Consider the following 13,438-nt stretch of genomic DNA (forward strand, 5'->3'; position numbering starts at 1 on the left):
AACAACAGTAAATATTTGATCTGATAGCGACATCTAATGATTAAAATTTTGAAAAAATTTATTGAATAACTTTCATCGTATGAAAATAAATTTTTGCATTTGTTTATGAAAAAGCATTTGGTCAGCCATTAATGTGTGTTTTGTATTGATTTTTTCCTTGCGCGATGACTTAATGTTTTTTTTGCTTTACTTTTCTGTTTTTCTGCTTTTTTCAATCATTCCACAATTAACAATTTCGAAAATAGCGAAAACGAGAATTTCATTCATCCAATTCACGTGTTGATAAACGTTTTTCTTATTTTTCGGATCTTTCGGATTACGTCATTCGAATTTGTTTTGATAAAAATTTTGTTTTTGTTTGTTTTTGTATATGTCTTGGTCGTTGTCGAGTGAGAGAGAGTAACCAAGAAGAAGAAGAGAAAAAAACTTGAAATTTTTTTTGCTTCGGAAATGCTGAATTTCGATAAGGTTGGTGAATTTGTTGTTGTTGTTGTCATTCTATCAAGCTATTTGTTTCATGACTAATTTTCTTTTCCCTTTTCTAATTTTGGCAAAGATTCGATATAATTCTAATTGGTCATTGGTAATAACAATTTTTAAGAAAAAAAAAATCGATTGATTGATTGATTGATTTTTCGAACAAATTCAATTCGTTCGAATGGTGAAACAAGAGAGTGAAAACAAATTTTTATTGCTGGCTCGCTTTAAACAAAATTTTTTCGATTCGAAATCTTTGGTGATTTGGTTTGATTGATTGATACAAATAACAATGAAAAACAGTGAAGAAAATGATGATGCCGATAATTTGGCAAAAAATCCAAATGAAGAAGATAATAAAATGGAAGAAAACAAAGATGATCAAGAAAAAGATGAACAATCGATTCGTGATTATATCAGAGAATTAACCGAAAGATTTCAAGAAAAACGTAAAAAACGTTATGAAAATGATCCAACAAATATTGAATATCCAGATGAAGACCTGTTCGTACGATTAGATACATCGATCAAAAAAAATACAGCATTTGTTAAAAAAATACGTAATATGAATGAAACAAATAAAGATTTAATAATGAAAGATTTAGAAAATCTTAATCTAACACGTTTCATATCGGAATTAGCAACAGCATTGGTTGAAACAAAAATCAAAGCAACTGAAATCAATTTATTCATACAGATTTGTTCATTTTTACATCATCGTTATCCGGAATTTGCCGCACATTTATTCGATGCATGGAATAAAAATCTACCAAAAAAACCAACCGATCAATTTAATGCATCCAAAATGCGTATCGATATTAAAATATTTACCGAATTAATTTTATCGGGTATATTTTCAACCAAAGATTCATTACCAGCATTAGGAAATTTACTTACCATACTAACAAATTCGGATAAAGAATCACATAAAAATTTAAATATTTTAATTGTATTTTGTCGTAGTTATGGTGTTGAATTTGCAGGGATTTATCCACGACGTCAACGTTTATTAGCTGAAAAATTTCAACAAAATTTACCTGTTTGTGATTTTTTATCAATCGAACGACAAAAAGGTGTACGAACATTATTAAAAGATTATTATCAATCATTAATACAACATATATCAAAAGATCGTAAATATTTATTTCATTTAAAAAATGATATGAAACGTAATTTAGAAACACGTGGTGAAGTTTCGGAAACATTACAGGAACGTTGGAAAACTAAATCAACGGAATTTGAAAAATTACATCAATCAACAATAATATTTGCCGATTTAATAGATGAACAAATGCCCGATATTGATATTGAAACATTAGAAAATGATACAATATTAATGAAAAATGAAAATGTAACAGCTGTTTTATTTGATTTAAATCGTTTTAAAGAAAATAATCCAACAATATGGGATGATGAAGAAACAAGAATATTTTATGAAAAATTACCCGATCTAAAATCATTAGTACCGGCTATGCTTTATAAGGATAGTTTAAAGGATGATACAACGACAGCTACAGCAGCAAGTAACAATTTGACTGAAACTGGAAAAGAAATTGTTGGTGACCAGCCTGAAAATGATCAACCATCAACAGTCGAAACCGATATAGCTGATCTGACCAATGATGATGATGATCTAATATTAACGGGTGATGATACAACAATACCAGATCCAAAAGATGTACCATTATTGAATGAAAATGATGATTTGGATGTTTTGGATGATAACAAAACAACAACAACAACAACAATGAATGGTCGATCACGTTTGGTAAAATTTAATTTTAATGCAACCAAAGATCAATTGGATACATTTTTTTCTAGTCTTCCGAATTGTGTTAATTGTGATCTGATTGATAAAGCCGCTTTGCATTTTGCTACAACATTTAATACGAAAAATAATCGAAAAAAATTAGTTGATGTATTGATTCGTGTACCACGTACACGTTTAGATTTATTACCATTTTATGGTCGTTTTGTTGCTCAATTAACACCAATTATGCCAAGTGTTTCGAATGAACTTTGTGTTGGATTGAAAAATCAATTTCGTTATAATTTTTATAAAAAAGATCAGGTTTATATTGAAAGCAAAGTGAAAATTATACGTTTTATTAGTGAATTGGTTAAATTTAATTTGTTTTCCAAGACTGAAGCACTTAAAATTCTTAAGGTATGTTGTTTTTTCCATTGTTGTTTTTTCAATTTCTTTATCATTTTTTTTCATTCATTCATTCATACCAGACACTATTATCAGATTTTCATCATCATCATATTGAAATGACTTGTAATCTATTTGAAGTTTGTGGCCGTTATCTATATCGTTGCCCAGAATCACATCATATGACAAATTTATTATTACAACAAATGATGCGATTGAAAAATCATATGTATGTTAATACTAGATATGAAACAATGATACAGAATGCTTATTATTCGGTTACATCGGAAGATAAATCGGTTAGTTTTTGGTTTTATTTATCCTCATATAATATTTGTGTGTAATTTCTTTTTAACCCCACACATTTTAGTCTTCAAGAATAATACCGGCCAAACCAATAATGCATCAATATATTGAACATTTAATTTATACAGAATTAACACGTAAAAATGTATCGAATGTATTGAAAAAATTACGTCGTTTAAATTGGAATGATAAAGATATTAATACATTTGCTATAAAAACATTATCATCAGCATGGAATATAAAATATGATAATATACCAGCGTTAGCTAGTTTATTATCAAATTTATCACAAAATCGTTCACAAACAGTATTGATGGTAATGGATACAATATTGGAAAATATTCGTATCGGTATGCAAATGAATTCATTGGAATATAATCAACGTCGTATAGCGACAATAAAATATTTTGCCGAATGTTTTAATTATAATCTTTTTGATTCAACATTATTATTTAATATAATGTATTCATTATTATTATATGGTGTTGATTATAATGATCTAGCTAAAAGTACAATGGATTCACCATTCAATTTAATACGTTTTCGTTTGGTTGCACAAATTTTACATATTTGTGGTCATTTTTTATTATCACCAGTTGCAAAAAAGAAATTGGATTTTTTTCTATTATTTTTTCAGGTAAGAAAGTTTTTTCGTTTTTCAAATTATCATCAAAAACGTTTTTATTTTCTACTTTTTTTTCCTTTTCATAAAAGCGTTATTATTGGCTAAAGAAATCCTATATAAATTCATTACCAATCGAAACAATCGATCAGATGTCATTATTTTATTTGGATGCAATATTTGCTGATGTTTTACAATTTTTACGTTTAAAATTTAAAAAAGCTGAATCATATGAAGATTCTTGTAAACAATTGGAACAAAGTTTAGAAGATTTAGCAAAAAATTTGAAAAATGTATTGCCAAATTTAAAGAATGTATCGATAAAAAATGTATTAACAAATCAGGCAACAACAACAATCAATAATAATAATAGAGATGGTGGACAACTTGAACCAATCAAAGAAGATTCTGAAAATGAAATTATCGATGATAATAATAATAATGATGGTGACAAATTACAACAACTGCCTAAAAAACATGAAAATAATAATAGCAATAATAAGGAAGATAATTTTAATCCTTTCATCATCATCAATAATAATCAAAATGATTGTGATAATAATAATAATAATTCGGGTGGTGGTGGTGGTAATATTGTCACCGCTGCTACTGATTATAATAGTGATTATGATCAAGAAGATAATGATGATGAAGAAGAAGAAGATAATCATAGTAGTATTGGTGCCTTTAATAATGATAATAAAAATGGTGGCGTCGGCTGTTCATCATCACAACCAATCATTGAACAATCAGCCGAACAAAAAGATAATTATGATGATCCTATCAATAATGCGGATATCGATCCTGATAATGATAGTAATGATGATGATGATTTAGATAGTAATGAAGAAGATATTGATGAGGATGAATATGATGATGACGATATTGATGATGAAGATGTTGATGTTGACGAAGAAGATGATGATGATGATATTGGTGATGATGATGATAGTGATGAAAATCAAAATCAAAATAATAAATCTAATAAGGATGGTGGTGGTTTACGAATACAACCATGTGAAGAAGATGATAAATTTCAATTAGATTTTGAACGTTTAATGATGGAAAATTTACAATCACGTTCACAAGAAGTAACACAACGTATAAATGTTGAAATTGTTATACCAATTGAACGTGACAATTCTGGTCGACAACAACAACAACAACAATTTATTGGTGGTGGTGGTGATCATCATCATCATAATTCATCATCATTATTTTCATTAGAACCATCAGCAACAACAACAAATCGTAATCGACAACAATCATCAAAAGAATCAGAAGAAACCAAATTCAATTTTCGTGTTATGACTAAAAATCAAAAATCAAATAAACCAATATTACGATCGATTGAAGTACCTGTTGATTCGGATTTAGTACAGAATTTTTTAGAACGTGAACGTGAAAAGAAACGTGAAAAAGAACAAGTAAAAAAATTAATACTTGGCTTTAATGAACGTAGAGAAATGGAAGATCATCAAAATCCATCAAATTCATCATCATCATCAATTTCAAGTGTTAATTCGAATAATATTAAATCAATGGCGGCTGGTGATCATCATCAACAGAAAAGATCTCCTGGCGGTGGTGGTGGTTATTTTCATCATTATCGTGGTGGTGGTGGTAATTATCGAAAACGTTTTCAATAATCATCATCATTAACATTGTTAATGAGATTCAATAATGTCATTGGGTGTCTTAATTGAAGTTTTTTTTCTGTTTTGATGTTGACTTCAAGAAAAAATTTTTTCTCACGATATGAACCATGATGAAAACATCATTCAGGTTTATTATTTTTCTTTTTACACTAACAAGTTTCGCCAGACTAATTATCCATCCATCGAGAAGAAAAATCGAAAGACAAAATAACAAAAGAAAGAAACAAGGACAAGCAGCAGGCCTGAAAATTTTTCCTGGATAAATGAATGTCGATATAAATCAATCACAGTGTGTCTGCTTGTTGATGGTAATATGATGGGTGTGTGTGTGTAAGCTTACGCAAGTGTTGTGACAATCCTTGTTTTTTGTTTTTTTGTTTAATGATAATGAAAAATGTGTTGAATCAAATTTGTGAACACTTTTTGTTTGTTTGTTGAATTAAAGAAATAAAAATTAAGATAAAGTAAAGTAAATACAGAATTTTGCTTGTTTTGAATTTTGTTTATTTATTCAATCAGAATCAGAATCATTATTATGATCGTTTTGTTCAGATTTTTCACTTAAAAATTGTCGTTTTTTAGCCGTATTCATATATGGTCGATATGCCCATTCAGTATCGATTGCCATTTCATTATCGATTGTACCTAATTTAATTTCATATAATTTTAATTCAAATCTTGGTCCAATTTCGGCCAATTCAATACGGCCATCAATCATTTTATAAATATGATGACGAAATGAAATATAATCATTTTGATTTGCAAATGTCATTACACGTTTACTATCCGCTTTTGGAACGGGAAATAAATAACGAAGAATATTCTGTACACGCAGACCTAATTTTCCACTAAAATTATCGAAAATTAAATGTGGATATTGTTCGGACATTGTACCAACATTAGGTATATCATGTCTCATTACAGTATTCAAAATTTGAAAATATGCAGTCGGACCGAATGGTAGATGGCTAATAACCAAACCATCCGGATTACCACGTGTTTCATGTATGATAATAAAATCGGTTACATTATTCGATTTACATGTTTGAATCAATTGTTTCATATGATAATTACCACGATTGATTCGTTGTGAATTTGGTATGATTAATTTAAATTCCTATTTTTTTGAATGAATAAAAGAGATGAGAGAAGAGGGAAAAACGATTTTTAGATCAAGGATAAAATTTACTGAATCAATTTATACTTTGGCAAACATTTTTAATCTTGAACTTGGATCACGTGATGTTGTTATAACTACTTTTGGATCTTCAATACCAGCCCAACGATATTCATCATCTTCATGTGATGTAACTAATTCTGATGCTTGATCATCCCATTCAAGTGTATTTTGTAATGATAATGCATCATTTTTTAGGTCAGTTGGAATCTTTTTTCGTTCTAATGTTTTCGGGGGGGGGAATATTAAAAAAAAAATTCATCAGAAAAAAAAGATTTCAAAATTATCATCAATAATAATAACATACGTTGAAGGGCTTGTTGAAGACGTTGTTTCTTTTCAGTAATTGCTCGTTTTTGTTCTTCTTGAGATTTACGAATCAAATATTCTCTTCGTAATCGTTGTTGTCGTTGAATCTGTTATGTATATTTTTTTTTTTTATATTTAGAAAAATTATTTTCATTTTCAAAAAATATTAACAAGGAAAAATAATCAAATAAATGTCAAAAATGTTTACCATTTTTCTTTTATTCCACAATGACAAAAAATAATTATGAATGAATGAATGAATGAATTAGGTAATCAATCGGGAGGAAAAAAAACAAAATTTAAATTCAAAAAAATTATAAAAAAAATCCAAAATTGGAACAAGGTAAAGAAATGTTTTTTAAAGAAAAACACTGCAAAACACGTGTGTGCATCATAAATACTATTTCAACATGATCGACCTATAAATGTATGAATAGTGTCTAATACTGTATTTTTTTCATTTCATTTCATTGACATTCGAATTCGAATGTCGCGCGATGTTTGTTGTTGTTGTTCTAAATCGATGATATTTTTGGTTTTTGTAATCATCATCATCATGGAAAAGGAAAATTTCCAACATAAATACATCACCAAAAACAGCAGAAAGAAAAAGATAAAAAAAAGATAAATAGTTACATCGTTTGAAGAAAAGAACAAAAACATTGTGATATTTGTACAAAACATTGTAAAGTTTGACATTGAACATTTGAATCAAACAACAACAACGAAAAAATGTATTTCAACAAAACAAACGAAATAAGAAAAAATTTACAAACCAACAAACAAACGATATGTTAAAATCTCAAATGAAGAAAAGAAGAAAATGTTGTTCACATTAAAAATAACAACAAAAAAAAATAAGCAACGATCAACAACAACAACAACGACTATGAAAAGATAATCTTTGAATAAAAAAAGTTGATAAGGAAAAAAAATGATGAAAAATATAAATGACATTTGATGATGATGATGATGACCAATCTATTATTATTATGATTATCAAATGAATCGAAAAAATGGAGATCGAAAATATTATACAAATGTTGAAATGAAATGAAATGAAGAATAATGATAATGATAATGGTGATGACATCGATAGTAGAAAAAATCGATGATGATGATGACCAAACAGACTTTTCTCCTGGTGAATGTCCGAATAAATAAATAGTAATACCCGAAATAATAATCGAATCGAATCATTCGATTTCACTATTTTAACCAACAAGTGATGGACGACGTCGTTGATGATGCATTAAATTTTTCAATCGTTTACTCAATTTTTTAATCGTTGTTGGTTGTTTCTTTTTATGACGTCCAGACGATGATGCCGGTGGTGATGGTGATACTAAACGTAATTGATTAACACTATGTAATCCTTTCATTGGATAACGATGATTTTGTTGATGAAAACGATTAAAACGATTACGTAAATTCATCATTGGTGAACGAAATCTATTCGATGATGATAATGATAATGGACGACGGAATTTTTTATTCTTTGTATTCGATAAAAATGATTTATTCTTTTTGTTATTATTTTTCGATTTTGTAGCAGGTTTTTGTTGTTGTTGTTGTTGTTTCTGTGGTTGTTGTTGCTGTTGTTGTTGATTATAATTATTATTAACGAAATTCTGCTGTTGTGGTTGAACAATAGGAACCATAGGTACAGCAGGTACAGCCATTGGAATTGGCATCGGTTGTATTGGTATTTGCGGTGGTATTCCACCATTAAATTCATTAAAATATGGTTGATGTGGTGGTGATGAATAAAATTGCTGGGGTTGCTGCATTGGCATTGGCATAATAGGATGCTGCATTGGTGGTGATATTGGTGGATCATTATATATTGGTTGTTCCGGTATAAATTGTTGTTCATCATTAAATGTTTCTTGATGATCATTATGATTTGATGATCCATAAAATTGATCTGAATGTTGTTGTTGTTGTTCAACATAATTTTGATTATTATAATTTGAATTTGAATTCGGTTGTCTTTGTTGATTGTAATTTTGATTCTGATTCTGTTGATGATTTTGATTAAAATTCTGATTATGATTTTGTTGATTTTGATTGTAATTCTGATTCTGATTCTGTTGATTTTGATTGTAATTTTGATTCTGATTCTGTTGATTTTGATTATAATTCTGTTGTTGATTGAAATTCTGATTCTGATGTTGTTGATTATAATTCTGATTATTCTGTTGTTGTTGCTGATTGTAATTCTGATTATTCTGTTGTTGTTGCTGATTGTAATTCTGATTATTCTGTTGCTGTTGCTGATTGTAATTCTGATTATTCTGTTGTTGTTGCTGATTGTAATTCTGATTATTCTGTTGCTGTTGTTGATTATAATTCTGATTGTTATTTTGTTGTGGATTAAAATTCTGATTCTGATTCTGTTGTTGATAATTCTGATTATTATGTTGCTGTTGTTGATTATAATTCTGATTCTGTTGCGATGAACCTTGATTATTATTATTATAATTATTATTATTGTTGAAATTTTGTTGATTCTGTTGCATCGGTCTATTGTTGTTATTGTTGAAATTCTGTTGCTGTGGAACCTGTTGTTGATAATGATGATTAGCACCACCACCACCTTGTTGATTATAATTTTGTTGTTGTTGCGGTGGCTGAATCGGTTGCCATTGATTTTGTTGTCCACCTTGTTGTTGTTGATTAAAATTTTGTTGCAGCTGTTGTTGTTGATTTGGTGGATTTTTTTGCTCAACATTGATTTGTGGTAATGGGCCGAAAAATTGTTCTTCCGAAATTGGCGGTGTTTTCGGTGGTGTTTTAAAAATATCATTAACATTCAATACAATTGGACCATGATCTTTTTGTGTTAGATTAAATATTCTTGGTGGATGATTTTGTTGTTGTTTTGTTGGTGGAACACGGATAAATTGTACTGGACGATGTGTTATAACAGCAGCTTGTATTGTTTTTTTATGATTTACAATTTGTAATTCACCACCATTATTATTATCATTCGCTTGATTTTGTTGATTAAAATTAGGATTTGGTAGTAATGGTTGCCATCCACCTCCTTGATCTTGATTTTGATTAAAATTTTGATTCTGATTCGGATGTTGTTGCGGTGAACTTTGTTGAAAATTCTGACTTTGTTGCTGCTGCCATCCTCCACCTTGATGATTCAGATTATTTTGTTGTTGTTGTTGTAATGGTCCTTGATTATTATTATAATTCATCGATCCTTGATTATTGAACTGTCGTTGACCATTTTGTTGATAATTTTGTTGTTGTTGTTGAAAATTACCATTACCATTTTGACCATTATTTAAATTTGTTTGAAAATTATCTGTTGTTGTTGATGATGATGATTGATAAAATGATTGTTGTTTAAAATGATTTTCCGATGCTTGCGGTATATTATTTGAATTATCAAAATATTCACTAAAATCATCACCATTATCACCATCATCATCGAAAAGGCTATTTTGATTCCAATTTAAATTTTTTCTATTTCGATCCAAATATTCAATTGATTGATCATCATCATCATTATCATAATAATCATTGCCATAATAATCAAATCGTTTGATTGATGATTGATTTGTTGATTGTTGTCGCTGATGGTGATGGTGTTGGTGCTGTTGTTCACTTTTATTATTATCATTGATTAATGATGGTAATGATGATGATAATAAATCATTACTATTTCTACTTTCATTTGTGGCTATTTTAACAACAATACTTGTCATATTAATACATGATGATTGATTTGATCTTAACATAAGTATCATCATAATCAAATATGGCTAATAATAAGTGATACCGGCACGACAAACACCGAAACGACACGACACGCACACAAAGGACGTAATCCCAAAAATAGTTTCAAATTATGATTATGATCAATCAATCAATCAGGTGAATAAAAGAAAGAAAAGAAAATGATGTCATCATTGATTTTATTTAAAAAATTTTAAAAAAATTCAAAAATCAAATTTTACCTGTATCGAGAATAGAAATCGGTTATTATTGATTTTTCGTCCGAAAATCATTGTTGTTGTTGTTTTCGATGATTTCATCATCATTCGATGATGATGTGAATCAAAATGATTTTCAAATTTTAAAAAACTAACAACGATGTGCAAACACACACACACACCTGAGATGATTTTTGCTTTTGCAAACACACAAACTTTCTAACACCTGAAACAGCGTGCAGGGAAAAAAATTAATTTTGAAAATTTAATTTTTTTGATTTTTGCTTCAAAAAAAAGTTTAGTTCAACATCAACATTCAGAAACTGTCAGAAGTCAACAAGTAAAACCCGATGAGAAAATGTTTCGATGTTTTGTTTTGTTTTGTTTGTTTTTTCGAGTCTGATGATCGATGGATTATAATTTATTGGATTGATTTGATTAATTGTTTTCGGATGACGTAGGAAAGAAGAAAAAGCTTAAATCACGATTATGTTGATGATGTAATGATGATGGTCAAACAACAAACAACAATGGTCAATTTTTGCACTTGGAATTCAACAATGTTTTGTGTAACGATGTTACCATCATCATCATCAAATGCTACTGTTATCGATATTTTCTTGATTTGATTGATTGATTGATCAAAGATGATACAGGTGATGATAACATGACCATCATATTCATATCGTCCACCGAATAATTGATTATTCGGTTGTTAACTTAATTTTTGGAAAGTTTTTTTTCCATCTAAACGAAGTGTCAGAACAAACGATCGGGGGGAAAAAACACAATGTTTTCGTGGTGGTTGTCGTTTTTTGATGGAAAATTATCAAAAGTCGACACCCAAATGATTGAAAAAAAAGAACACTTGATTTGATGTTTGACGTTTGAGATGATTTTTGTTTTCAATGGGGAGGAGGGGAGAAAAACAAAACAAAAAAACAAACTGATTGATGATGATTACAGTGTTGTGTAGAATTGACGTTTTTTGTTGTTGTTTTGGTTGTTGTTAATGATTATGTTGACCATCGATTATGGAAATGAAGAAAAAAGAATAATCAAGAGAGAGAGAAACCTAGAAAAAAATCAAAAGAAACGAACCGGAACAATCTGAAATTGAATCAAAACAAATGAAATGTTAAATGATTCTTGAATGAATATTTTTCAATGTTTTTTTTAAATGGATGGAAAGGGTTAAAGATGATCATGTGTTCATTTCAAAATGTTTTTTCAAAAAAAAAATTTCACAAGAAAGAAGAAAAAATTTCTTCGATTGGATCGAAAAAAATGAATGAATGAATGAATGGATACCATCATCATAATCAAACAAACAAAAAACATAAATTTCAAAATCTCACACACAACACACACACAGAGAAAATAATGAAGGAAAAAAGATAAGCAAAAGGGGAGAAGAAGAAAAAAAATACCCGGTTTGAGAAATGATAATCATTCTTATATTTGATTGAAGCAATTTTCCAGGCAAGAGAGAGAGAAATTTTCCCGAAAAAAAAAGAGAAATTTTTTTAGAAAGAGAAAATTTTTTTTTTGTTGTTGAAATTGCTGTTTGGTCTTTTTTGTTTTGTTCTTTCATTCATTTGTCATTTCATTCATTTTGAATTTGTTGTTCGTTTGTTGTTGGTTTGTTGGTTTGTATCTTTCATTTCATTCGATTTCATTCACGAACATCCAATCAGATAATAATGATGATGATTGGATGATCGAAACAAACAAACAAACAAACAAAAACAAGTGAAAAAAAAAACACAAATAGACATTACTTACTGTTTTTTTGTTGGTAGACATGGTGGTGGACATCATTGGATAATGATGATAATGAGGATGAGAATGATCAAAAAGGTAAAAGTAAAAGTAGAAAAAAATATCGGTAGTTTTTTTATTTTCCGATAAAACCCGATTGATTCGAACGTTTGTTGATTCGAACGTTTTTGATTCGAACGTTTTTTTGATTCGAACGTTTCTGTTCGGTACTGTTTGTTATGAATGGCCGTGGATATTTGATGAATGGATAAAAATAGGTAGATGTTGTTTATGAATTTCCGGGAAAATTACCGGAAATTTTGTTGTTTTTTTTATGGAAAATTTTCTCATAGACCTTGTGCGAATTGAATTGATTTCAATTGGATTTTTTTTTTTTTTGAATATTTTTTACAACAACAAAAAAAACAAAATAGTTCCGGTATGAGAATAAACAAAAAATAAAATACAAAAAAAAACAACAAATTTGAATACAAGAAGCGAACGAAAGAAAAAAAAATATGATTCACGAGTTTCAACAACAACAACAAAAAAGATGTTTTTTTTGTTGTTGTTGTCATCATTATCATCAATTGATGATGATGATGATTGACACGATGTTTGATGCTAATAACATCCACTGTTGAAATAGATTGAAATTTTTGCTTTTGTTGAAATTTTGTTTTTATTATCATTTTACAACCCAATTGACACCTGATATGACAGATGATGATGATGATCCAATAATTACATAGATGTTGTTTTTTACGGGAAATTTTCCATAACTTTTTTTTCTGGAAATATTTCCCGTAAATCAATTTTCTGTTTTCTGGGGTCATTTTGATTATCATTATCATGATGATGATGATGATGATGATGGATTTCATTGTTGAACATTATTTTCAAAAACGAAAAAAAATCAAATTATCCAAACTTGAATAATTAATTAAACGAAAATAATTAACGACGAAAAGACTGACCACAAACAAACAAACATAAAACGGAAAATATGAATGTTTTTGG

At 28.7% G+C, this 13,438-nt stretch overlaps 3 protein-coding genes across 4 annotated transcripts; 1 reads left to right on the top strand and 2 right to left on the bottom strand.

Moving 5' to 3' along the window:
• The first annotated feature begins 158 nt into the window (after window positions 1-158).
• On the top strand, window positions 159-5,692 carry Upf2 (UPF2 regulator of nonsense mediated mRNA decay). The gene is made up of 5 exons (XM_075824348.1): window positions 159-468; window positions 557-2,644; window positions 2,716-2,931; window positions 3,003-3,575; window positions 3,653-5,692. The coding sequence occupies exons 2-5, from the start codon at window positions 770-772 to the stop codon at window positions 5,207-5,209; spliced, it is 4,221 nt and encodes a 1,406-aa protein (XP_075680463.1). The 5' UTR covers window positions 159-468; window positions 557-769; the 3' UTR covers window positions 5,210-5,692.
• Window positions 5,693-5,699: 7 nt separating this feature from the next.
• LOC113797503 (U3 small nucleolar ribonucleoprotein IMP4) lies at window positions 5,700-7,071 on the bottom strand. Its single transcript, XM_027347895.2, has 4 exons — window positions 6,913-7,071; window positions 6,703-6,811; window positions 6,423-6,616; window positions 5,700-6,335 (listed from the first exon to the last, which is right to left on the bottom strand). Exons 1-4 carry the CDS (start codon window positions 6,913-6,915, stop codon window positions 5,730-5,732), a joined length of 912 nt encoding a protein of 303 aa, XP_027203696.2. The 5' UTR covers window positions 6,916-7,071; the 3' UTR covers window positions 5,700-5,729.
• A 99-nt stretch (window positions 7,072-7,170) lies between these two features.
• Window positions 7,171-12,922, bottom strand: LOC142646153 (uncharacterized). Of its 2 annotated transcripts, XM_075824352.1 has the most exons (3): window positions 12,443-12,921; window positions 10,682-11,767; window positions 7,171-10,486 (listed from the first exon to the last, which is right to left on the bottom strand). In XM_075824352.1, exons 2-3 carry the CDS (start codon window positions 10,763-10,765, stop codon window positions 7,919-7,921), a joined length of 2,652 nt encoding a protein of 883 aa, XP_075680467.1. In that variant the 5' UTR covers window positions 10,766-11,767; window positions 12,443-12,921; the 3' UTR covers window positions 7,171-7,918. The 2 variants fall into 2 exon arrangements, with proteins under 2 accessions (XP_075680467.1, XP_075680468.1); XM_075824353.1 differs by lacking the exon at window positions 10,682-11,767 and having other exon boundaries at window positions 12,443-12,922.
• Between the last annotated feature and the right edge of the window lie 516 nt (window positions 12,923-13,438).

This window comes from Dermatophagoides pteronyssinus, unplaced genomic scaffold (genome assembly GCF_027571235.1).
Source record: "Dermatophagoides pteronyssinus isolate colony J.1.1.1.1 unplaced genomic scaffold, Derpt_VIB-CSIC_2022.12 sq0074, whole genome shotgun sequence".
In the NCBI taxonomy this organism is placed as follows: domain Eukaryota; kingdom Metazoa; phylum Arthropoda; class Arachnida; order Sarcoptiformes; family Pyroglyphidae; genus Dermatophagoides; species Dermatophagoides pteronyssinus.